This window comes from Homalodisca vitripennis, unplaced genomic scaffold, assembly GCF_021130785.1.
Source record: "Homalodisca vitripennis isolate AUS2020 unplaced genomic scaffold, UT_GWSS_2.1 ScUCBcl_3513;HRSCAF=9084, whole genome shotgun sequence".
Lineage (NCBI taxonomy): Eukaryota > Metazoa > Arthropoda > Insecta > Hemiptera > Cicadellidae > Homalodisca > Homalodisca vitripennis.
Window position 1 is genome coordinate 28,799 of NW_025779634.1, and position 27,576 is coordinate 56,374.

The window sequence follows — 27,576 nt, forward strand, 5'->3', positions numbered from 1 at the left end:
TGTATTTAACTGTCGAGTGGATTGTTACGTATTTGGGAGCTTGCTGCAACACAGGGGAAGAATAAACCAAGATGAAATCCACTACAATAGTGAAGGTAATCTTAAGTCAACCGCATTAGATGGGGGTTTTGCAAATATATAAGTTTATCATCATTTACAGCTTCAGGGACCATGTCACGTAAAATACAATTTTTCAAGATTAATCCAGTCCTGATTCAAGGAGCTGTCAAATTATTTATTAATTTCATAAGATCTTATAGATAGAAAAATAGCTTTTGAGATTTTCCCAGTTCTACAGGAAGATTTTCGGCTTAATCCCAGGTTTGTGGCGACCCCGTTGATTTTATTTTTAAGCTTATCGCAAGAAGCAATGCCAAACCACTCTGTCGCACCTGACCCTGGAGGAGCAAACGATGTTACATGAGAGATTGTAATAAAATAACAAACTAAAGATCTTGCACGGAGGACCAACCAATGTTAAGTTTAAGAGACACAATGTCGAATGAGAGAAAAGAAATAAAATGAATCAATCAGTTATTTTAGAATAATTACTTTTTAAAATGTTCTGAGGACCAGTCGGGTCTCCAGCTTCATACAATTTTAAAGGATTATTTGAGGAGAGGACATATCAAGGAATGTGCCTAAGAATTCACTCACCAAGAGACGTTGTCTTTCACGAGTACAACCACAAGAGGAGGAGTCCCTAAACCAGGTCCATGAGATCAGAGGTAAATGAGACCAGAAGGAATTCCAGCGGAGGCTCCAGAGGCCCACACTGACGGATAGGCCATGTTCACAGGAGAACATACAGCACGCACAATGGGGCACTTAAAGGGTGAACAAAGTATAACGAAATAGGTAAAACAATACAGGAGAATGGTGAGCTAGAAAGGGTGAGATGGGATAATGAGAGAAGTGAATACGTGCAGGAGACAGGAGTAATGTATGAGGAGAGGTAAGTCGAGACAACAACCATACCTGTACGAGATATACAACCCCACTGCCAGCTGGCCGGCGCAGGCGGAGGTAGATTGACCATAACAAATGGTATATTGGACAACAGCTGATCTCTCCCTCGCTCATTGATTAAACCTAGTTAAATAAAAATATTACTAAATGTAATTATAAAACTAAACACCTTTTCATTGGAGATGTTCCATTAAATGACAAAAAGAAACAGCCCTTGCGTTACTTTTGGTATAATCATCACATTAAGAATCCCATAAGCCTTGGTACGATTTATAAATATTTAAGAATTTAATTATACTTTACGAATTCTACTTCAACTTTTCATTTTCTCCTGACATATAGCTGAACAAACAACTGTATTTGACAACACAGAAGAAGCAACTAGCATTTTCAGTACGATTCTCACGGATCACATAGTGTACTACTACACTAGTGCTAGTTAATCATGTGACCAATTCTCCCTCACTAGCGGCTAGTAAAACCAAACATTTATAAAGTCACTATTGATTTTATAGTACAGTTTGTGACATATTTCTATGCATTTTCACACAACCTTGAATGTATATTTGTTTTGCATCATCTATTAACATCATTTTCATAATTACCCAGAGAGTTTTCTATAATATAAGAATACAAAAAGAGAATAACAACCGTTATGTTAAGGGTTGATATAACAAAAAATGTAATGTAGATTAATGTAAAAAGTAAAACACATATTTTATAAACATTTTTATTATAATAAATTCTTACAATTTACAATTCTAAATATTACAAACATAATATTAAAAAACAATTAAAATACCAAGTAACTTGAATTTTATGTCTAAAAATATGAGGCGTGTTATAAAGTACTGTTTTATAATACCAGTGCTGTGGTTAGTGTCATACACTTACATACCGTCTCAATCTTCGGCTGTTGGTAAGCCACATATGCCATTACAGCAAAAATGAATCATGTATATAAGCAATTCAAATCCCTCTGTTGATTGAGAATCCCACTGATTGTGAAATACCCGCTGTTATTTGTTTTCTTAGTGATAAAGGCATGAAAATAGTTGAAATTCACTATCAGAATTGTAACCTGTATGGACAAAAGATGAATGATGGAAGGGGACAGAAATGGGTAGAGCCCTAAAAGATAGTCAAAAGAATGTTCATGAAGAGGAATGAGGTGGATCCTCAGTGATCACTGGAGATTTGGTGCAGAGGTAAATAAAAGAGTGAAAATAAACAGACGTTTCAAAATTTCTTGATTACCAGAAGATTTTCTTGTCTCAAGATGTGTTCTGCATTATTAAATGTTTAAACTGTCGAAAGGATTGTTCTGTTGCAAGATAATGACTAAAAACTAACTGAAGACTTCACCACAACATTTGGCAAGGAACAGTTTGATAATTTTCCTCCATACAGCTCTAATCTAGAGCCCAATAACTACCACGTGTCTTTGCAACTGAAGAAGCATTTTGAAGGTCAGCACTGCGATGAAAACAATACGATTGTGTTGCAATCGCTGTTAAATCAGATAAATTCTACAACAACAGTAAATCAAAGTTGTTTTATGATGTGATAAGTAATATAGGTGGCAATTATGCAGATGTATGGGCTTTCACAAAAAAATTGTGACAATAAGTTTGGTTGTTTTATATATACATTTAATAACAGTACTTACTTAAAAAAACACGCCTCGTAACAGAACCTTATTGAACTATTTACAAAGTTTTGAGAAATAAATGAACAATTCTTAATAAAACACTTATAGACTCTCATAATTACAATACAATCTAAATGTACAAAATATTAATAATTTCTTAGTCTAAATCAAAAGTTCACTGTGGTTAAGAGTAATAGTTAACACAATATAAAAAAGATCAGATCAAAAGCGGTATGATCTTGTTTACTCATTTAGTAATTAAAATATATACAAGAACAAAGACGTGAAAACATAATATAACCATAAGGCACATATATGGATGTTTTCTATTCAGTTTTATAAAATATTTCAGAAATTAAATAAAATACCAATTTGACAAATTTAATAAGAATTACAAACTGTTTGACGAATGCACTAATACTTGTCATTACTGCAAAAAAAAGTCAGTCATAAAGTGAAACTTCTGTTCACAATATTCTTAAATAAGGAAATACATAGTTGTTTGTGATTCTGTATCATTATCAGATAGATTATAAGAATAATGAATGAGTGGTATTATACAGATTTGTCTGTAAGAGACTGGTTGTAGTAAACTCAAAAGAGTTATTTCAGTCAATATTAGAATAGATTTAACATGATAATGAATAATTTCCCAAAGAAAACTGGATTTTGTAGGATTAGGAACTGTTACTTAAAGCAGCACTTTTAAGATCTTAATTCACAGGAGAGGAGGTCCAGACTATTGGGCAGTTTACAAAGGAACATAGTAAGGCTATTGTACAGTTAGTGAGGGGAGGTAGTAAGTTTATAGTACATATTAACTCAGTAAAGAAGTGGTGAGTGCTGGGATGTTGATGTTGTAATAGTCTCCTTCCTCAGATTCAAAAGTCACCTTCATTGTTCCATCTACAGCCAACAGGCTCTTTAATTTCGCTTTCTGTTCAGGGCTCAGCTCAGATGGTAATCCTGTAACATCAAAATTGCAAAAGAGTGTATGCATCTACAGTATATGTATAATTTTCAATAAAGATTGAATCACAAAAGTATATCCACCGATCATATCGACGCCTCCGAATAAGAACATCGTATCTCAAAATCTGCAATTTTTCAGGAGAGCAGTTTGAAAGTTATAGAAAATCCCTGAGCCCAGACTATTCTCTCTAAAGTAATGAATTTTGTATTGATAAATACACTTATGCTGACACACATTTTAGTAGTATTGTGCATGAAGAATTTTTATTATTTAGATTGTTTACTGAGTTACGATTTTTTTATACTCACAGTTTTCCAAATAAGAACATCGTATCTTGAGTTAAGATGTTCTTATATGGAAGAAATTGTATCTTCTACTCACAGTTTTCCAATTAAGAACGTCGTATCTTGAGTTAAGATGTTCTTATATGGAAGAAATTTCATCTTCACTGTTTTGACTCAGGTAATTTAATGAGTAAAAGTTATTGTTTTAGAAAGGAACAGTTAATTTTATTTATTAAAGAAACATTTTCATGATTAAAACTATATAAAGCTATCATTATTTTACTATTAAGAAAAATATTATGATTGATATTACATACAAAATGCAGAATACAGTAGTTTTTATGCTTTAAAAACAGCTCAAATTACTACTTTAAACAGTATTTAAACCTTATAGAAACATAAAACTGTTTTAAATTGGAATACAAAAAATTCTGAATACACAATATTTAGTATTCATAAATACAACTCTATTCACAATCACTTTCTACACTTGTGGTGGTCTTGCTATGTTTTAGTTTTCTAAAAAAATGTTGGTACATTACTGGAATTTGCATACCATTGCACAAAGATAAAAGATCTTTATATTTTGAAGTTGTTATTGCTAACTTAGACTTGTAAGCAGGTCCTAAAACTAAGTCTTCAATATTTCTTCTGCTTCCAGTGTGCTTATGGTACAGATCAAGTACAAAGCATGTCTCTTCAGTATGGTTATATTTTAAAGTCAGTGTTGTAGGGTTATCCTTTTCCATATATGAACTTCCTTTATAGTTCCACTTAATTTTTTCTCAATTTATATCAATCTGCCAGTTCCTGTTATCAAATGTTACCAGATCTTTACATTTTACAATGTCTTTTTGACATACCTCTTTAACAATATATTTTTCTCCACTCGACTTAGCCATCCGTATGAGCATGACCCATTGTTCAGGAACATAAATGGTTTGGTTCTTGCTCCTCCTCTCAATTAGTGCATGCATAGAATCACCTTCATTCTGTGTGTGCCCTTTTTCTAAAAAGCGATGAGTGATCGTTACACTCAGTTTTTCCGCCATAGCTGAATACATACTGTACATGATACGATTTCTGTTTTGGCCAGGGCAGTTATCGGAGTAAAAAATAAATTCCTTGACACCATCTTTTACTCTAGACAAGATAAATTCCATAACGAAGCTAGCAAGTTCATTGGAACCTTTTTTCCCTATTTCTTCATGCCAGAAGTAGCTGTATCCTTTGTTATTACCAATATCAAGAATTGTAACAAGCGTACTTTCTCTTGTAATAAAATATACTTACATCGGATTGAGGGATGTTCAAGGTCTTCTGCAAGTCGAATACAGCTACACTTACTGACTTGTCACTTTGTGCTCTTTTCTTATCTCTATCTTTCATTTCTCTTATAGCATTTTTGTTTTTCCTTAACTCACAATGGTCTTTCTTGGGAATAAAAAAGCCCAGATTGAATTCTGAATTAAATATATCAGTATATTGCCTGATTGTTGCACTTTCTCCACCTTTGTCTTTTATCCATTCCTGGTATAGCCGATACATTTTTGCGATGCTCAATCCTTGCTCAAGATACTGTCGCTTACTTTCCTTTCTTATACAGTGGGATTCGACACTTTTAAAAGATTTAATGTGATTTCTTACACTTTGTTTAATAGAATGGCTTAAAACCCGCTTACACGCTCAGTGTGTTTCCCCCTTTTATCTGGGGTTACTGTTACTTCATCAGACCTTTCCAGTTTATTGAACGCTGTCCTAACCCACATATCAGTTATGCTTAATGTATCTAAGTACATTTTGTTGCATACTTGAATAGAGGTGTTTTGAACTGGAATAGTATATTTAATTGAATAATTTCTTCCGAATCTCTATTTTCATTGGTGGTTGCAGTTGTTTTGTCTGTCTTGGTAGCAGTTTTCACTATGAAATCCCACTGCCTCGTATGTTTGCCTAATTTCCAAAAGTTTTCAAAGATAACAAGGCGTTGTTCTTGGTTTACCCTCGTTTGGCATTTCAATCGGCATTTTTCAATGCAACCACCACCCATTGTTTTAGCCGAAACAATTTTTTTTGGTAGTAGGGCTAACATATTCCAAGCCAAGGTTTTTCAATCTTTTGGCTTTCACACTTTGCCAATTTTCAACAGAAACACTCCTTTTTTTGCCAGGACAAGTTTTTAGCACACATACACTTTGCTTCCTTTTTTAATTAGTATTGGTACAATCGACTTCTGGTAAATAAGTAATATTTGTGTTCTGATTTTCTTTCCTACCACTGGAGGAGGAATCTTGAGTGTTGCTTTGATAAGCCAGTGGCAGGGGATTGTTTGATTGGCCTGTTAGAATAGTAACTTTTTTGCTACTTGGAGCAAATAATTGTCTAGTGGCTTTTCTTTTATTACTTCTTTTAATGCTGCTAAACTCATTCTCTGATTCATCACTTTCTTCACCAAATGGCTCCCAATCTGAATCATCCCAAAATTCCTCTTCATAGTCATTTATATCTTCTATAAAATTTTTCAACAATTTCTGCAGTTGCAGCTTGCTCTGGATTTAGAGACGCGGAGATCTATCTCGATCACATGAAATAATAAACTTACCTTTTATTGAAGATTTAGAAGGCTTTGTTATCATGTCTACCATTAGTCGACCTCTTGAAGTCATTTTTAAATGTTATATTACTTCTGATTACATTGAATTATCCAAAAGGAAAAACATAACCTATAAGAACAAAGCTGAAACACCAATACACAATAAGCAGCTGACTACTACACCAAGATGCTAATATTACTATTTTCTGACATTGAACAGCTGATTTAAATAATCAGTGAGGCAACTCATGAGTTCCAAAATAACTTTTATAAGAATAGCTCATTTTATAGAACAACAAAAACATTATGTTTTTAAACTAATGCCTTGAAATGTTATAAACATAACATCACATTGTTTTGAAATGTTCTAAACTTACCATGAACTACAAAACATCCCAAAAATCATCGTATCTCAAGATACGATGTTATTATTGGGAAACATAGAATTGTTAGAAAAGATACGATGTTTTATTTGTATTGATTAATTTAAAGACAAAAAGCAGATTTAACACAGAATTTATACATAAAATAGAAGATTTTCTTCTCCATTGTTTATAGTAAAAATATAAAAAAACATAAAATTTGAGTTATGATGTTCTTATTCGGAGGCGTCGATATGTTAGTTTGCCTATTTAAACACATATGTGACATAAAAGAGTCAAATACAAAATAATTTAACTGTAAAAATTACCCGGCAAGTGTGAGACACGGGTTTGAGTCCCAGCAAAGCAAAATTAAATCAGGCTATTAACAATTTAATATACATACAAACACACACACACAATTTTTATTTTTATAAATATGTGTGTGTATTATATCCTTTAAATATACACACACCCACTCAACTTTAAAAAAATGTTTAGTCATATTAAGTTAATATTACCAGTTATTAAAAAACAACACTCCAATGATCCAATTCTTCATTGAGAAACCAAATCTCCTTTTAAAACCAACAAATAGTGTGTAACTTGTCATCAGAAACATTTTCCAAAGAGATGACCACTAAAATGTAATTATTGATATAGTAAATTCAATATAATGATGACAGTAAAAACGTATGACTGCCATAAGATCTGATATACGATTCTACCTTTTTAAGAATCTGAAATAAAACATTCCTCATACACACATAACATAAAAGACTACACGATACATCAGATAATGTATTTTATTTGTACAAAAGTAGTAATAGTGGCATTATGAACACAGGCGAATATCATAAAAGAGTTAGAAAATTTTTAACACTGGGCAATACAATATCCTTCCCAAAAATACAATCTAAAAATGAACTAAATCAGTGTCAGAACCTTTAAAAATCTGTATTAATTTAATTAACAATCAGTTATAGAGAAATATTTTCAAACCAAATAAACAACTGTAATACTATATTTAACCCCTACGCAGAATGCAAGAGTGATGGTTTATTGTCACCAGTTGTATTTGTAGGAAATACCACAAAGAAATTCGGTGATGATTCATCGCTACCACCTATTTTAACCTGCTTTGTATTATCTTTATGTCGACATAATATCATATATAACTAATAACTTTCCTTTCTGTATGTTTGGTAAATACATATATCCGAATAGGAAAAATAAAGAGAATAAGCAATTACTAACACACGGCTACTGTGGAGTAGACAGCATTCCAGCACTGTGGGTGAGAGATCTGCGATACATGAATTTTTGGTATGAAACCCAGGGTTTAAACTGCGATCGAAATTGTCTCATTTTGCAAATAGAGCAGAGAAAATTCAATGCTGTTGAGAAAAGATCTTGCGAAACTGTGACAAAAGCGAGAAAAACTAACCGCAAAGAGTATATAGAATTTTGAAAATAAGTTTACAGCGATACAAGTATTGTTTTTTCGATGATACTAAGATCATATATTTTCTCATCACATTTAATTTCATATATACATAAAATATTAGATAGACACTGTGGCGTGCCGCCAGTTAACAAACTGTCTGGTTGGAAAGGACCTGCCTACTCTCGAATAATAAAAAAAATCCGAGTTTTAAAGTTAACCACAAACTAACTAATAGAGCTAAAACTATGGGAGTTAAATTAAACTTATGCTTGTTTATTTCTGCATCCAGACGTATAAAGCAAATTATTTACAAACAGTAACCATGTTTTGTATCTGTAACAATGAAAGAAGGTATCGGTTGTGGCACTTTCCTACTAAACTGCAGTTTTGAAAGGTAATTATTTATTGATAAACCTGCCATGGGAGGCCCAGAGCTTATATAAAAAAGCTTATGGTAAATGGTCCAATACATTAAAACAATATATAATTTACTACGGCTTCCTCTTGCACTTAAAGACGCTTTCAAAATCGTTGCAACATCGCTTTCAACGGTCTGACTGTTTGCGTGTTCATAGCACGCGCCAGCCGCAACATATGGACAAAATCTGTTTTAATTAAGTTTAAGTGGTAGTAAAAACCATAGTTTTAATTTGTGTTACTAAAATAAATTGCCTTATAACAAAAATAATGACTATAAGCTCAATAGAGTGACCAATGCCGATTTTATAACGGAACCAGGCTAAGAATATAAGTTAAAATGGTTTACAAACAACTGGTTCAACAACAACTCTTATCCATATAATTCAAAAATTAAAATTTATAAGTTAGTATTATTGTACATATCTTGTATAAAACTTTAATAGGATTACAAATTTTTCTGCTTAAGAATGTTCAAAATTGTATTCTGGTTGTAAAGCGTCAAAACAGGTATCATATTTTGTTCTTACCAACATGAAACTTAAATGTAATGTTTGTAAACAACTTTATTTATTTCTAGACGTAGAAATAAACAAGCTACATTTTGATTTAACTCCCGTGATTTTCGCTTAACTAGTTAGTTTGTGATCAATGTTCAAAATAAGTAATCTGTACTTTTTGATGCGAGAATAGTATCCAATGAACGCCCATGCTTGTTGTTATAACAGCGGTTCTGATACTGATACTCATACTACAGCGCTGTGGCTGATACAAACAAAAATGCACATTGTACACTTCTAAACGTCTTGCCTTGGCGTCTGTAACTAGTACTAGAGATTTGAGGTTATGTTATAGTCATATTTTATTTTGGTATGTCAGACATTCTTGAAAGGTTAAGCATAACCAATCTAAGCAATTTGTTAATAATGTCTGTTGAAGGCAAAATAGAAAGGTCTATTTCAATGAGGATTAAACATTGGTATTTACAAAACAAAGAAGGCTACAGATTGAATGATGTTGGTAGGACCTAATTAGTTTTTAAAGATAAACTTATGTTAAAAGTTACTTGTTTTATAAAAATAACCATACTATTCAATTTAATTTAATTTAGTATTTTAAAGCGAGTAAAGACAAATAGTTTTTTGTATATTTTTACAATAAATTGAAAATGTTATTTTCTAACTGTACTGCTTTTAACAAAACCTCTTAACAAAAATATTTTAATTATTGAGATTTAAAACCTCAATAATTAAACGATTAGTGAAACATTCATTTTAACAACAGTATATTTATTAATGTAAATATTGGTTCTAGAGACTGCAGTATTATACAACTGCAAATTTTTTTTCTGAACTTGTTTTTGCAGAAGTATTATTGTAATCTTTGTGGAATACCAATACTATTAATAAATGCTACAAGACAAACATTTTTGTTAAAAAGTCTGAAGAGTTTGTAGCATTTTTGTAAAAAATTTTTCATCTCAGCTTAAACCCTGACGTGACCATGATTTTGCCAGTCTACACAAGATTATTTCTATACAAATTTGTTTGACCTTTTTAAGAAAAACAAGTCTAAGAATACCATGCTACTTCAAAGGAATTTGCAGAGTTTCAGGGAAACGAATATAATTTTTAAACTCCTCTACCTTCTGCTTTTAAATAATAGAAATGTTACCTTATAAAATAAGCTTCCAAAAAATATTTCATAAAAATGTATGGATATATATTTATAGAAAATCTATTTATGTACAACTACACAAAGTACGGTATGAATGAAATAAAAATTAACAATCGTCTGTTTATCACAGAGCAGCTAACACATCTGTGTATAGAACAAGCAGACACACTGGCATTGACAAATATAGGAATAAAAAAATAAGAATTTCAATAAAAATATTATTTATACATCACATTATTTTGTTATTGTATGTTTCTAACTATTTTTATCTCAGATATTTTGTGTTTGCCTATAGATAATGCAAGAATAGAATTACTTCATTACAAAAACACAACTAAAGCGTAAATAAACACATGAAAGGCTATAAGTCACAATAACTATAGTTATATTATAGTCATGGACTACGAAACAACATGACAAGATTCCTCAAACAAGACTATTTGGTTTTAACATTTCACACGAGGAATGATTAGAGAACTGATGGGATTTACACCAGTAGTCATCTAGCTAATGCCGATCTCTCGACAAAAACTGACATACGTGGTACATTTGGCCTTTAGGGAGCGGGGCAGACAGCTTTGAAGAATGGTTGGCGCTCTGCAGAGCGGCGAAAATATTATTTACACTGGCAAGTAAATTTTTGAAAAAATGTGTGCAACTACTGTAGCATAATGTAAACAAGATAACCAATTTTACTTGCGAGAACTTTCACATATACTCGCTTTTTTTGAGGTTGAGTGGTAGAGAGGGCTAAATAGCCCTAACTCCGCCTCTTGAATAAAGGCATATTTCATTTCATTTTTTATACACTTGCTACAATTGTATTGCTGGTTGTTGTGGGAATGAATACAAAGTCTGTTCACACATGGTATATTTATAATTGAATTTTAATGACCGAGACTGCTTTTCAGTTATTGCAATCAATTGTCTTGACATTGGGTGTGGCAGCACTCATGAGATCTCTTGCACCTGTTTAGATTAACAATTTTTTATTGTTGGTCAAGGTTGCAATGAATTTTATCATTGGTTAACACTGAATTCAGAAAAATACTGGGCCCTAAATAATCTAAGAGGAAAGTGGACTTTTTTGGAAGGCAAGAAAACGATACTGAAAACCACTGCTCCTTGCCAGGACCTTTAGGGAGCGGGGCAGGCAGCTTTGAAGAATGGTTGGATCTCTGTCCACTCTGAATTCTTAAGGATGTCCTAACACGATCGTAGTTTGTGATCAAGAATAAAAACAAGTTTTGAGTGTTTTTTTCAATAAAGAGTTTAGTTTTAGTTTGGTAATGTTTGTTTTTGTTGAATTTTTGTGTTTGGAGAAATGTAGAGGTAAAACACGGAAGTACAACAAAGCGACGCGACTCTGTAATCACGTTATCTACTAGACCGCTCGACTTTGACCTCTGTTTGAGGATGGGGAGGGGTTTGCGATAAGACAATTCCTGTTTTATATTGACGAAATATTGTTTTACGCTAATCTAGTAATCAGTAGAAGCAAAATGTCAAATAACGATTTATGTCTGGGTGTGGTCGGTATAATCCCAAAGTACCTATTTTCCACTATGAAACCATTAAAAACTGTCTGAAACTACTTTCTACTTAAAAATTAATGTACACTTTGTAAAATATCAACAAACAAATTTACACACTTTTGTACATAGGTATCTCGGCCTGAGTCACGAACCCGTGCAGAACATTGATGACAACCACGATGCCTGTGGAAGTCTGGACACCTCGCGGGTGTCGGGAAACTAGCCGAGAGGGGGGTGAAAGACGTCTCAAGGTCGCGCATCTAAACATGAGGTCTCTTAATACAGGCTTTGATGAGATGAGTTCTTTCGTGCGTGACTTTGATTTTGATGCGTTTGGGGTTTCTGAGACCTGGCTTCGTTCTGAAACCTCATCAGTTGGTTTCAATATACCGGGGTACACGCTGCTTCGTTGTGATCGCCAAGGTACCCTAAACGACTTCTCTATTGATACGACAGGTGGAGGTGTGGCCCTGTACGTGAGAGAGTATTCCTTTCGAGCGATACACTCTAGCGGATGTGGGCCCTGGAGTTTAAACTCTTTGCATTATTGCCAAAGTGGAAGGGGTGAGGTTTGGTCTGTGTGTGGTTTACAGGCCGCCACACGTGAGGTACACTTCAATGTCAGCTCTTCTACACTCTCTCTTTGTTTGCCTGGCTATGGAAGTAAACACAGTAATGTGTTTCAGGGATTTTAACATTAATTTATTTTCAAAGACATGCCATGAAGCTAAATGTTTACGCCGACTCTTGAAAGAATCAAACGCATTACAACTTATAAATGAACCAACAAGAGTTACTGCAACTTCAGCCACCTTGTTAGACCACATAATCGTGGACAGGTCGGCTGAAATCAAGAGGACCGGCGTCATAGACGCACCTAGTATTATAGATCAAAGAGGAATAAAAATAACGGATCACAGGCTTATTTATTGCACGGTTAAAGTTCCTAAATATAAGAAAAAAACGCCTAAAATGATTATCTACAGAGATTTTAAACATTTCAATGAAGAAAGGGCTGTAGCTGCAATCGCAAATGTTAACTGGAATAGTGCAACGCAATTAGATGGAATAGATAATATTGAACAATTTATTTCAAGGAATATTAAAAAGGTATTTGATGAACACGCCCTCTTTTTTTTGTTTGTAAAAGAGTCACAAAAGAGAAGGCTCCTTGGAGAAATGATGAAATAATTAAGAATACAAAAATTAAAAATAAACTGCATAGAAAATATTGGAAGTCCAGAACTAATGGAGACTGGGAACTGTACAAAGAGGCACGAAATAAATAGAACCTGATGATATGGAAAGCAAAAAAGGCATATTTCACTGAAAAATTATCATCTTCAAGTAACCCAAAAGATTTCTGGACGTGCCTCAAGAAATGTAATGTAGTTGGAAATTCTACCAATAACTGTTTGCCTCATAATTTGAATATAAATGATATTAACGGATACTTTGTTGAGATGGGCAGCGCAAATGAGGTTAGCGAAGAAAAAGTAATTTATTTGAACTTGAACAGGATAAATAATGATGCCGTTAATTTTAACTTCCATGCAGTCACTGACAAGGACGTGAAATCAGCAATGAATGAAATAAAAACCAGAGCAGTGGGCAGCGATGAAATTACTATTCAGATGATTAAAGCCGTGAGTCCATATGCACTAGGTGCCATCACACATTTGATAAATGAGTCCTTGTCTGAAGGCATGTTTCCACAAAGATGGAAAGAAAGTATAGTTCATCCCTTACCTAAGGTACCCACCCCTCATAGTGTTAATCAACTTAGGCCAATATCAATTTTACCAGCGATGTCCAAAATTTTGGAGAAAATTGTTAATAAGCAATTGGATGAAGCACATGGATGATAAGAACATTCTTCCTAAAACTCAATCTGGTTTCAGACATAATCATAGCACTTGCACTGCCCTGATGAACTTATTTTCAGATTTGATTGACTCTAAAGACAGTGGAAAATACAACTCCATTGTTATGTTGGATTATTCGTAGGCATTTGACTCAATTAGTCACAAAATGTTGTTGGCCAAGATGCACTATTACAGCTTTGGAGAAAACGCTATTGAGTGGGTGAAGTCTTATCTTGAAGGAAGAAGCCAGGTGACAAGGGTTGAGGGCGAGACATCTGCCTCTCTAAGTAGGGAGCGAGGTGTGCCTCAGGGAAGTTGTCTTGGTCCTGTACTGTTTAATCTGTACACCTCTGACTTCCCAAAGTGTATTAAACACTGTACGGCTCATACGTATGCTGATGACTGCCTGTTGCATTTGTCCTATGACCCTAGCTCAGTTCAGGTGGCTTTTACCCATATAAACTCTGATCTTGAAAACATCAGTAAATAGTCTGTAGACAACGGGTTAAAGCTCAATGTAGGCAAGTGCACTGTCCTTCATACTATACCACACAACACAATACAGGCCTTGACAGACAGTGGTGTGGGGATTGCTCTTGATGGGGAGTTTTTGACCTTGTGTGACAGGGTGAAAACGCTCGGCATCATGCTTGATAGCGATCTAACATTCTCTGAACACGTCACTTATGTCATACAACGTGCACTTGGCAGATTAAGAGGTCTATACAGATTCAGATCTCTACTGCAGGAATTTGCGAAGCTTCAGCTTATGCAGTCGATGGTTTTTTCCGTCATTTATTACTGCTATCTAGCCTATGGTAACAGCATCTCGTGGGGGGACGTAGAACGTATTCAGAGACTTCAATATCGCCGATGAGTCCGGACCGCTTATCTACAATGTCCCGTCTTATCTGATTACACGATTCGGCCTGCCTAGTTGAGGTTATACCTGTCGTTAACTAATTTTTCATATTGCTATCTTTATAAACCTTTTTTATTACAATGTCGGAAAGGTGTGATAAGTGTGGAACCGTTTTTCTTGCTAATGACGTTATAGCCAAGTGCGTTGAGTGCAAACGTTCATTTCACCCCGCGTGTTCGCGTGCTGGTTCGTCGCAAAATTTCACGAAAGGCAAACATAAGTCTTGGAAGTGTGATACATGTTTTGAAGAAAACGCCTCTTTATCGTCTGTTCGTAGCAACGAAGAAATGGATATTAAGAAATACATGGCCGATCTCCTTCAGTCTCTAAAAAAAGACATTAATAAAAACACGGATGATAAAATCAAAACTGTTTTAGAATCCGTTAACTGTTTATCGGCTGAGCTAAAAAACTTGCAGTGTAGTGTGACTGAGTTACAGAACTCTCACCAGAAGATGGAAGATCGCTGTGACGACCTCCAAAGAACGAACAACAAATTGAAAGAGGAGGTGCGAGATTTACACCTTCAGCTGCAAGACATCGAGCAGCATTCACGCTCAGCCAACATAGAGATCATCGGGCTTCCAGGAACACACGGGGAAGATATATATTATTGCCTACAAAAGATCGCTCACGCCATTAATGTCCCCTTCAAGAGAGAAGACTTCTCGATTGCCCACCGGCTGCGCCTGTACTCTAAAAAGCATGTCCATCCGCCGATAATCGCGCAGTTCGTCTCTAGGAAGATGAGGGAAGAGTGGTTGACGGCTGCAAGAAGAATGAGAAATCTAAACGCTTCTGACATTGACTCAGCGCTGAACAACAGCCCAGTGTTCATCAACGAACATTTAACTGCGCATAACAAGGCAATTCTCGGGCGAGCACGGCGACTACAGCGAGAAAAGAAGATTAGTTTCGCCGGATTCTTCAACGGGAAGATCCTTGTCAAGGTGGCTGAGGGTGCTGAGACCGAACGAGTCATTGGACTTGCTGATCTAGACAAATTTGATAAATGAACACTATTCCGGCACAAGGTACACTGTTAATGTATTACTATAGTTTATTGAAATAAGTCGATGAGAGAAAAGTTTTGTTATATTTTAATTATTTATTTTGGGTACAATAGTAACACTTATACTACTTACATATAATATATGTCTACCTAATTTAAAGAAATATTCTTTATTATATTCATCAAATAACAGAAAACTATTATTTCTTATATTACACTGTTTTATTCGCTTTGTGTTTACTAGCTTGTTGTTTAAAAGCCTCACTGTAACAAATTATATTAATATAAATTTTAGTCAACCGTTTTAGTATATTAAATATATTTATTAATATGGCACAAAAGTAGGATATTATTTTTAGTTTTTTATTTTTTCGAGATCAGCAGAAGTTTGAATTGTTTACCACTATGAACAGTTATTGTACCAATTTTTTAACGAATTCTCAATGTTAATTTTATTTTTTATAAAGTATATTTAGACAGAAATACTGTACAAAATGCATGTTTACATAATATACACAATAATACATTAGTCTACGATATATATTACAGATTTTTCTTACAAAAACTTGAATTATTCAATCAATTACATTATTGATATAATTGATATAAGTATTTTTTCTTCCAATGTACATTTACGTTTATTACAGATAAAGTAGTCAAACAACCTTCGTTATAATCTATGTTTTAGTTATACCTCATTATAAAATGTGGGTGTATATGTATGTGTATGTGGGCGTATGTGTGTGCATGCGGATGTATGTGTGTACGAGTGTATGCGCATATGCGTGTCAATTACATATATGTAAAGGAAGGCTTAATTTTTAATTTTATCGATATAAGTATAATTTATGTTTTGTTCTTAATGCATGTCTATATAATGCATACGACCACCAATTGTTATAATAATGTATGTGTGTGTGTGTGTGTGTGTGTGTGTGTGTGTGTGTGTGTGTGTGTGTGTGTGTGTGTGTGTGTGTGTGTGTTTGTTTGTGTGTGTGTGTATTACATATTTCTCCTATTGTTAAACAGAAAATTATAAAGTTTGCACAGTTATTTAGAACAGAAGTAATCAAATCAGTTATCTTAATTTAATTTAAGTACAAATGCAATTACCTATCATAAAATAGTTTGATAATAATATTATAAACATTGTTTAAGAATTCCTGTATGTTCTTCTAGCCCTTAAATATCTATACAGTTAAATAATCAAGTTTGTCTAGTTTTAGTAAAATTAAATTATGTGCCTACCTACATTGTTTGCACGCTAAGAATTTAATATACAAGGTGTTAGTTTAATTATACTTTTAATTTTAGAATTTTGTGCTATTTGTAACCTCACTACTATTTTATTGATCGCACATTCATATCATAACTGTTATTATTATTATTTTTTGTATATCTCTTAATTTATTTTTACGTATAATACTCTGTAAAGGTTAATGAGTCCTCAACTGGGTGGGTGGTTTGTGCCGAGGGTCCTGCTCATGAATGGGGAAGATGACGGCTGTTTAAATGTAAACCATTGTTTAGAATTATATAATATGCAACAAATTAGTAATTTTTTTCTTAGTCAGGAATTCCATGAAAGCTTAAAAATATTTCATTGTAATATCCGAAGTTATTGTAAAAATTTTAACGAACTTTTAGTATATCTGAATGATATTTCACGCTTGGACATAGTTGTTCTGACTGAATGTTGGTTGAGAGAGGGTGAGGAGGGGGAGGTTTTGGAGGGGTTTGACATTGTACTGACGAACAAGCAACGTAACAGAAATGACGGTGTTATCATTTACTTCAATAAACGCTTATCAGCTACTGCCTCACAAGTAACACTTGGTGACGTCTACGGCATTAACTTAGAATTCAATTACTGCAACAAAACCTTTTACATACTTGCCCTATACCGTACCTTTGACAGTGACTTGGAATTTTTCTTAACTGAACTAGAAAATTATTGTAATCGTTTAGATAAGAGCAGGATGGGAATTATTTTGGGTGACATTAACATCGATTTACTTAAGAATACTTCAACATGCGACAAATACTTAAACTGCTTACTGGGATCGGGATTTGTTCAATGTATAGATAAACCAACTAGAGTGACTAATAACTGCTCGTCATGTCTGGATCACATATTTCTACGTTACTATGACATGAACAATGTACAATCAGCTGTGTTCCAGACTGGCGTGAGCGACCACTACAGTACTGGCCTGACTATCACTGCCACTGCCACATCGCCTCACAATGACAAACTTACTGACGACTCTACTACACAATATTACACTGATAAGCATCTGCTCGGCCGTAATCTCGCTCACTTGAACTGGGAACCTGTTTTGAGTTGCCAGGATATCTCAATATGCGCTAAACAATTTGAAAATACAATATCTGATCTTATTAAAACTTCCTCAAAACCCTTAAATAACTATTCCACACGCTCAAAAAAATTAAAACCATGGATTACACCCGATTTGGTCAAATCGATTCGCATTAGAGACAAAATAAGTAAAAAATTAAAAAAACAACCCTTTAATAATGATCTCTATCAATTTTTTCGTACATTCAGACATATTTTAAGTAAATCTCTTAAACAATCCAAAAAACTATATTACAGAACTAAACTTGAAAATTATCAAAACAACCCCAAAATGTTCTGGTCTATCGTAAACGAGTTTGCAGGTAAAATTAAGAAGAGAGATTCTTTTCCTATCCATAAAGTTTTACCGGATACTCCGTATATATCTCATGGTTTGTGTAAAGAAGTAGCTAATGATTTTAACTCCTTTTTCTCCGCGGTTGGACACAATCTGGCTAGTGCCATCGATTCAAGTGGGGACCCGGTTTTGAGTGATGCGGATTACAGACAGGACACCGTGTTCACATTGACCACTGTTACTGAACTTGATGTAATACAGCACGTGACGACTGCGTGGGGGATCCACCCCTGGACGTGATGGTGTCTCGGCTGATATGTTAAAGGACAATATTTATATCTTTTCTAAGCCCCTTCTGCATTTAATAAATTTAAGTATTTCTTCTGGCATTTTCCCAGATAATTTTAAAATAGCTAAGGTCATTCCCTTGCATAAAGGAGATAGCTTCTTAGATAAAAATAATTTCCGCCCCATCAGTCTTTTAAGTGTATTCTCCAAGATCCTTGAGCGTATAGTTAAAGAACAATTGGTTGCCTATCTTTCTAACAATCAAATCTTGTGCGAGTGTCAGTATGGGTTCAGAGAGGACAGGAACATTTCTGATGCTCTTTTTGATGTCAATAGACAAATCAATGAGGCTATATCTGAATATCTGACAACTTGCGCATTATTTTAATACTTCTTGATTTGAGGAAGGCCTTTGACAGCATTGATAGAAATAGGCTGCTCCTTAAATTGGATGCCACTGGAGTTCGGGTAATGCGCTTTCATGGTTCTCAACCTACCTCACAAGTAGGCTACAGACCGTGTCTGTCTGTGGGACAGAGAGCGACGCGCTTCCGGTGGACTACGGGGTGGTTCAGGGCAGTACGCTCGGCCCAATTCTGTTTTTGATTTATATTAATAATATCTCTAAATTGAATTTATATGGCAATCCTGTTTTATTTGCTGATGATAGCTTAATTTTAATAAAAGGTAGCGATTGGGGTGATGTCCGTTCTAACGCTCTACATGACCTCATGGTCTTAAAAAAATGGTTTGACCAAAACATTCTTTCATTAAATACATCAAAGACTAAGTTTATGCCCATCTCTCTCCGAGAGACCACAGACTATACCCTCGGCGACCTCGTGGTTCATAATTGTGGCAGTTACAACAATGAACTTTGTTCGTGTGAAACTATTGAAAATGTATCGTCTTATAAATATTTGGGTGTCTTCTTTGACAAGCGTTTAAAATGGTCTGCACATGTTGAATATGTAAAAAAGAGAGCAAGGAAATATATATTTGCGTTTAAACACTTAAGGGAAATTTTAAATGAAAAAGAAATCAAACTTGCTTACTTTGCCTATGCCCAATCGTTGTTCTCGTTTGGAATAATAGCCTGGGGTGGAGCGTATAAAACTCTTTTACAGCCATTGCAAGTGGTTCAGAAGGCAATCTTAAAAGCCGGTTTCAAAAAATCTAGGAGATACCCAACTGACACTTTATATCAAGAAACTGCCATTCTATCAATTCGAAAAATCTTCATTAAAACACTTCTTGTTCACATTTATAAACATTTTTATACAATTTTCTCTACAACTTCACATTCTCATAACACACGATATTCACGAAATATTGGAGTCGCATCAATGCAGATCAGTAAATCCTTCTCTGCTACAAATTCTCTTTATATATCCCATCTTGTGTATAGAAATATCTGTAAATACTTTCCAGACAACCAAATATTCACCTCACCTTCAATACTTACATGTAAGAAACGCTCGAATGAATGGCTGTATCTTATCAGCGCGGAGGAGGCCGAGGCAATTATTACGGCTGATTACAGAAGGACCTGACTTTGGACCCTGCCTCCCCCCTCTTGATGCCCCTTCAACAGCACTGATGCCTTTAGATGGACTTTTCCTATTTTGTACATTTATTTGTTTTATTTCATAACAGTTCGTAAAGAAATTGCTAGTAATGTGTTAGGTTGTTCTGCAGGTAGACTTTTTGATCCTTAAAACACATTACTCCTTAATTTTGCTTTTCTCCTCTTTTAATATTTCCTTTAAACTATTTGTAGTATTTACGCTGATAAATTTCAATACCGTATTATGTGGATTGTGTGTGTTGTGTGTATGCGTGTGTTGATGTTATAATATGATAATTCATTAATTACCAGATTCAGTTCGTCCAAAATCTCCAGGGAAGCAACTCGAGCCTACGCACAGGCTTTTCCGCCCATGTAGGCTCATTTTCCTAGGCCACTTTAAATTTGATGTGTATAATATTTTTATGTATAATGTTGTTATGTAAACATTCAACTAGTATAGTAACAAGACAATATAAATTTAATAGTAAATTTGCACACATGTAAATATTTTTTGGAAATAAAACTATGATTCAATACAATTCAATTCAATTCAAAACTCTGCGGTGCGTTTCATTTTCAACTTGAAACGTTTTGATCACGTGTCCCCCTTTCGAGATGCTGCCAGCCTGCTACCAGTGGAGTCCGTCTGCAGGATATTGACTTGCTCATTGGTCTACAAGGTCCTATCACACCAGGAACTGCAGTACCTGAGCGAGCGGTTGTTGTTCCGGGAGGGGGTCTCGCAACGCAGTACCCGCCATGGCTACCTTCTTGATTTTCGAAAAGTCAGGCATGAAGTCGGGAGGAAACGTTTTTCGTATTTCGGCCTTAAATTGTACAATGACCTCCCCCTTAGCCTTAAGCAATACAGTTGCAATTCTTTAAAATTAAAACTTAAGGACTACATATGTGTTGATAAATAACGTATTTAAGTTGTTAGTGTATAAGTTTTAGTATTTAGTATAATCCAATGTTGTTCCTTTAAGTTTTAATCACAAGTCTTTGTTATTTAGTACTTAAGGCCATTAAATCACTTGAGTTGTTCTGCAAAACAGTGTATGTACTGAGAAACGCTTGTAAATAAAGGCATTTTAATTTGATTTGATTATAGTTCGGCGGTAACACAAATATGGTGAGGCAAACATAAGGGATGCAATCCTTTTTTACAGCGTTTGCACACAAATGTGGTTTTCATTTTATTGAAGTTTACTTTTTATGTTAGTAAAACATTGTTAGTAAACTATTTATCAACAAATAAACACTGTGGAAGCAGCAACATAAACAACAAAACTCAGAGGTTAGACATGAACTATCAGCTGACACAACTTTGTCTGATGCAACAACCACGGCCATTTCTATCATGGCTAAACACCTGACTAACCTTACGATATTACTATTATTATGTTTTTTTATGTAGATTTGTTCATTCTGATTGTTTGGATACCAACAAATTTAGAACAAGTTAAAAAAATTATTGCGGTATGATTTTTACTCCGAACGTTGCGTATATACGGACGTCGGCATTCTTCGGTAGTTATTCAAACGTCCGTATATACGGACGTTGGCATTTCTCGGTAGTTTTTTAAATGTCCGTATATACGGACGTTATCACTAAAAGGGTTAAAACTCAATGACCTTGATAGATTATGTCTACACTGATGAAGTGTTCAGCTGTCCTGTCTTAATAACATCATTGTTCAACCATCATTCACAGGTGGAAATTGCAAATTTGCTAACCTCAAATGACGCTTATTATCCTAGGTACTTACTTAGCGATATTTTTTAAATGAGAATGTTAGCATCTTCAGACATTTACTGAGTAAAGAGACGTCGTCCAGCCTCTGAGGAAAATTGTGTGAATGATAAAATGTCTTCAATTCGTTGGTATTCTTTTGTTTAGAACAGATATTTCTAGAGAAGAATACAAAATTCATAGAGTTACCTATAGTGACAAGGTGTTTTTAAGTGATGATCTTCGAGATGAAGTTGCCCAGTGGTATTATTTGACTTAAGATTTAGATTCTTCTGAAGTAAGAAGACAACATTATTTTTCCTTAAAGTAAAAGCATTAAGCATAATAAATATTACAATCACTTAGTCATCCAAAGGGGTTGTTGAAATACAAAATTCTTCTGATACAGTCAACACGATTTAGGAAATAATAAATGAAAAAAGAGGCAAGAAAGGGGTTTCTTCTTGTGCTCCTCAGACCATTAAAAATGTTATTAGTGATCCAAAACAAGTCTTGAACATGTTCAATAACTTCTTTATAAACGTTACTCAAAATGGTTTGACTTCCTCAGACACTGTTAGTTCTTGGATAATAAGCATAAAAGGCATAACATTTAAGGTTTGTATCGTACCAGAGCTCTTACTATAATCATCAAAACAACAACAAAGGGATTATTTCTAATCAAATTTCAATTAATTAGCATACACCTATTTCATAATTATGTTTTTAACTTACAAGTGTGCTAAAACAACACTTCTGACCTGTACGCTCAAACCTGAAATGAGATATTGCAGCTTTCCTTAAATATTGATTTGTTGAGTAAAAAATGAAGAGGGGTTATGTCGTGCTTAATGAGGTGATGGCAAGAGAGGTGACCTGTAAGGAGTTATTTAAAGCCTACAATGAGAAGGGGTTGGGCCGGCGTGGCTCCAATTGGGCTTATGCTGATTAACAGTAGTATTTGTGTTTGAGGTTGGCTGTGGTATTTAACAATCTTTTGTACGATTGTTACACGCATCAACATGTAATTTACAAGTTATAGACTAGCTGCCTAATTGATATGTGTCAGTAGATACTAATCCCTTTCATTATTAAATCTTTCGTTTTTTCGCATTAAAATAAAAATAAAAAATATACTGCATTATAAATGATATACTACAAAAGAGTCTCAAGCCCTGCTTCGTGTAGCCATGGATTGGGACAAGTAGAAGAAACGGCAGTAGAAAAAGTTGGCTATCACTCATAAAGACAATACTTACTAAAAAAAAACTTAGTTTTGTGGAAAGGATAAAATTTTTCACTTTTAAATTGTTGTAACATTGATTTTAATGAAATTACTTTTCTGCTGATACTATAACAATGAATAACAAATCGGGCCCAGACAGAGAGTGGTTTTTATGTGGCCGTAAACAAAGTTATTATTTTCTATTAATACTATTGTTTTACTATGTGCTACAGATGTTAATGGAGCATTTCAGATTTATGAAAAGAATTTGAAAGAACATTGTGTTATTGAACAAACATCGTACAAGTTCAAAATATTAAAAACAGCAATATTTAGAAACATCTTGTGAATCACTTTTTCAGTGTTTACGATTCTATACATTGCAAAATTTGTATAGTCAAGATATGCTTAAAACTTACTTGAATCAAACAAAATACTAAATTTCTTGAGTTAAAAACATAAATTTTAAACTATTTTTAAATTCGTTAATTTTATGACTCACCTTTGATTTCACATGCAAGCCCCAATGCCGGAAAGTTGAGGAACTCTGGAAGCATTTGGCGGATATCAGTAGTTGGAACAGTGAATATGTTACCAAAGTCTAGGAGCTTCTGTGTGGACACCCCAGCAACTGACTCCTGGACGCAGAGGGAACGATACCACTCATCACCTGCAACAGTTGTCTCATTGATATTCTGTAGAGAAACAAAAGAAACAATCTGATACGATAATATTTCAAGAGCTGAGAACCAATTTGTATTTTATAAGGCCACAATCAAGTTTTTGTAAAATCAATATAGAGGAACTTCCCCTAAGTAATTAGGTCATATCTGACAAAGGTGATTCAGGAAGATGGCGACTTATCCGCATGGCAGTATGGCTTCAGGCAGAAGTCAACCACTAGTACCATCAAAGAAATGGTAAGTACATTTCAGGTGGCACAGCAGAAGAACCACTACTCCAAGGAGATAATACTGCTGGCCACTCTGGACATCAAGAATACATTTAATTTGGCAAGACGGATTGACGTGCTGGAGGCCTTGGAAAAACATTTCAATCTGCCCAGAATGTTGCAAAATTACCGACAGATCGTTAGCGGTTCTTTCTGACATCAGATGGCGAATGCAGGAGGGAGTAATCAAGCGGAGCTGCTCAGGGTTCAATCTTGGGCCCCTGACTTGTGAAACGTTTCCTATGATAGAATTTTGTGATTGCAGATGACATCGCCGTGGTCACTATTTGCTTGTAGCACAGAAGATGCACAATTGGTACTGAACATGGTAAAGCAATGTGTGAGTTCATGGCTTTGAGAACATGGGTTAACACTAGCGACTGAAAAGACTGAGTTGGTTCTGCTCACACGGAAAAGAATTCTAATTCCTACAGCCATCCAACTCCAAGTTGGAATAGTTTAAATAACAACAAAGCCTGTAGTGAAGTACTCTGGTTTTTACCTGGATACCAAGCTCTAATTTTGAGAGCATATCCAGTACTTATCAAAATAAGCTACCAAGGTAACAGCAGCATTGAGCAGACATGGAAAATATTTGCTTCCAGAGTCTGCAAAGTCACTTATTGTCAGTGTTCTACTACTGCTACTCTACTACTAGTGCAGTCATTGAAGCATTATTGCTCCGAATTTTTTTACTGTGAACCGAATTGCATACAATTTTGGAATTAGGTTCATCTTACCCTTAACTTCAAAAGTGAAAATGATTTGAACTCCGCAACCACCCTGGGGGTGGTTGCCACCCCTTCTCGGGGGTGAATTTTTTTTGTTTCAAAACAACCTCGGATATCGATAGAAGGCCTAATTTTTAGCAAAAAATCATCTATAACGTTTTTCGAAAAATCCAATACTTTTCAAGTTACTGGCAATTGAAAATTCGCAATTTTGTCACGTTTTTTCATCGGTTTTTTTTTGCAAATATCTCCAAAAATAAACGTTTTATCGAAAGTTTTATAAAAAACAAAATTGTAGCAGGTAATAAAATGAACAATTTGGTTTTTTATAAAGTATTCTAAGTGCAATATTAAGCTAGATATTAAAGATCAAAGCCGTTTTTTTTATTTTGTCTGAAATTTAATCGATGTTGTCAATGCCATCTAGCGGCGAGCAGATGCATTTTAGGCATTCTAATAAAAAAGAGTTTTGTAGTGCTTGAAAGAAGCTTTAAAATGAGCACTATTAAACGTCTTTCGCACGTAAAGTAAGTGAGTTGTATTGCAAATAAGAGGAGTATCTAATGTTTTTTCTTTGAAATCAATGGGTTTCATAAGTGCCATTTCCACCAAAATTAAAATTAATCGGATTCCGCCTAGAATTAACTTTATTGCGAAGAGTTTGATAGATTGTATCAGTTTTGCTGCTTCTGGACACATATTTTTCCAAAAAGTCACAATTAAAAACAATTTCAAATTTTAAAAAAAATCACCTTTTTTCATAATATCTCAAAAATGACTACAGATACGTATAAAAGTGTTGGGATGAAAAATTTAGGTATTTTTTTGACAAACAATTTGGTTTCTTTGTTTTTTTCTGACACACAAAAATTGACGGAGATATGATTGTTTAAAGAGCGCGTGGCAGCGCAATCACAGCCTCTCTTAAGCCCTTTAACCCTTCACCGTTTGAGAAAAAGGTTTTTTACTATATATTTCAATAAAGGATGTTGTAGCTCTCTTAATTACCTTTACAATGGTTTTTTATAAATTGTGATAGCATGAAAATTGAAGGAGTTGTGGTCCAAAAACTTATCATATTTTTTTATACTTAGTAACTGAAAATTTCGAAGTGTGAATATTTGGAGCAATGTGAAAGTACGCAGCATAATAGAGACCCAAGACTATTGTAATGTGTATATATATACATAATATGGCTCATATATTTTGGAAACGTAGGCATGAATACATACCAACGTTCTTATATGTATATATAACACATTTGAGTGAATTTTATATAATTTGTAAATTTTTTATTTAATAAATGGCAATTTTTTACTCTAAATAAAATTTTTTTAAATATGTAATCATATATATTTACTGTTTTAATTTAGGGGTAGTTTTAAGGGTAGAAAAGCTTAACAATATGATAATCATTTTTCGAGAGTGTGGAATATTTAAATCCTTTTCCATTAAAAAATAAAAAAATGTTAACAATTTTTTATCAAGGGGTAGTTTTCAAGGGTTTGAAGGGGATTAAAAATTTGATAATTATTATAGAGAATATAAAATATTACTTACTCTATACTTACATCTTTTTATGTCATACCAAAGTATTTTTTTGTGGTTTTTTTTCAATTTAGGGGTTGTTTGCAAGGGTTATAAGATTTTCAAGGGGTTGAAAATGATTTTAATATGAGGTACTTGTGTTAGAAAACACTTTACAATTTCACCACTTACTATTAGACATGTGTTCTAGCGATAAAATGGCTCAATGTCAATTTTTCCATTAAGGGGTTGTTTACACCCCCTAAAAATAATAGGCGGAGTTCAGATCATTTTCACTTTTGAATTTAAGGGTAAGATGAGCCTAATTCCAAAATTTCATGCAAATCGGTTCACAGTAAAAAAATTCGGAGGTAAGAAGACCGTATTTTTTTCGCTTCAATGACTGCACTATACGGAAATAGTACCTCAGTGGAGGATGCTTGTAGAATTAAAAAAGTGCAACGCTCTGCCGTTAGGTTAATTTTTTGCCTGAATCGGCAGGAACATGTATCTCCTTTAGAGAGAAAGTTGGTTTGGCTCCAATGGAGAAAGCATGCAGATCCTGACAAACTGCATGACTCACAAAGTCGTATGTCTTGGAGAGCCTCGGTATCTTGGACACAAACTGTCATATAAGGAAGAGATCACTCAAAGGAGCAACCACCAAGACCAAAAACTTCACTTTCCTCAAGTGCGGCTTGGGGTCGGGAGGAGAAGCTTTAGCTACTTTGGCTTAACATTGTATAATGATCTCCCTGACACCATAGTCTTATGCTGTTAGCAGCATGTTTAATAAGAAAATAAAAAAATTATACAACAGCAGCAACTAAGATGTTACTAAGGTATTTGCATATAAAGTAGTAATGTTTTATAGTAGTTTAACACGTTTTAGAACTTTTATATATTTGACTAACTTAGTTTTTATTTCTGTATTTGACTTATATTAAAATGTTTAAGTCACAGCGTTTTAACTGTTCTTGTATTCTTTGTTATAGTTTGTGTGTTTGTTATGTAAGTGTATGTATTGTTATTTAGTTGCAGTTATTAGGCATATCCCATTTCACACAAGTTATTCCGAAAAACAATTATGTACTGAGAAATGCTTAAGAAATAAAGGCATTTTTATTTATTTATTAACTTCATACAAGAATAGTTTACTTTAATTAAGTTTGGTTATTTACTAAATC

The 27,576-nt window shown here is 34.1% G+C and overlaps 1 protein-coding gene across 1 annotated transcript; it reads right to left on the reverse strand.

The window, feature by feature from the left end:
- Nucleotides 1-1,685: 1,685 nt before the first annotated feature.
- LOC124372573 lies at nt 1,686-27,014 on the reverse strand (the record flags this gene model as incomplete). Its single annotated transcript, XM_046830975.1, has 3 exons — nt 1,686-3,586; nt 23,682-23,849; nt 26,879-27,014. Coding segments are annotated over 3 exons (453 nt in total), but the record flags the coding sequence as incomplete, so codon positions are not given.
- Between the last annotated feature and the right edge of the window lie 562 nt (nt 27,015-27,576).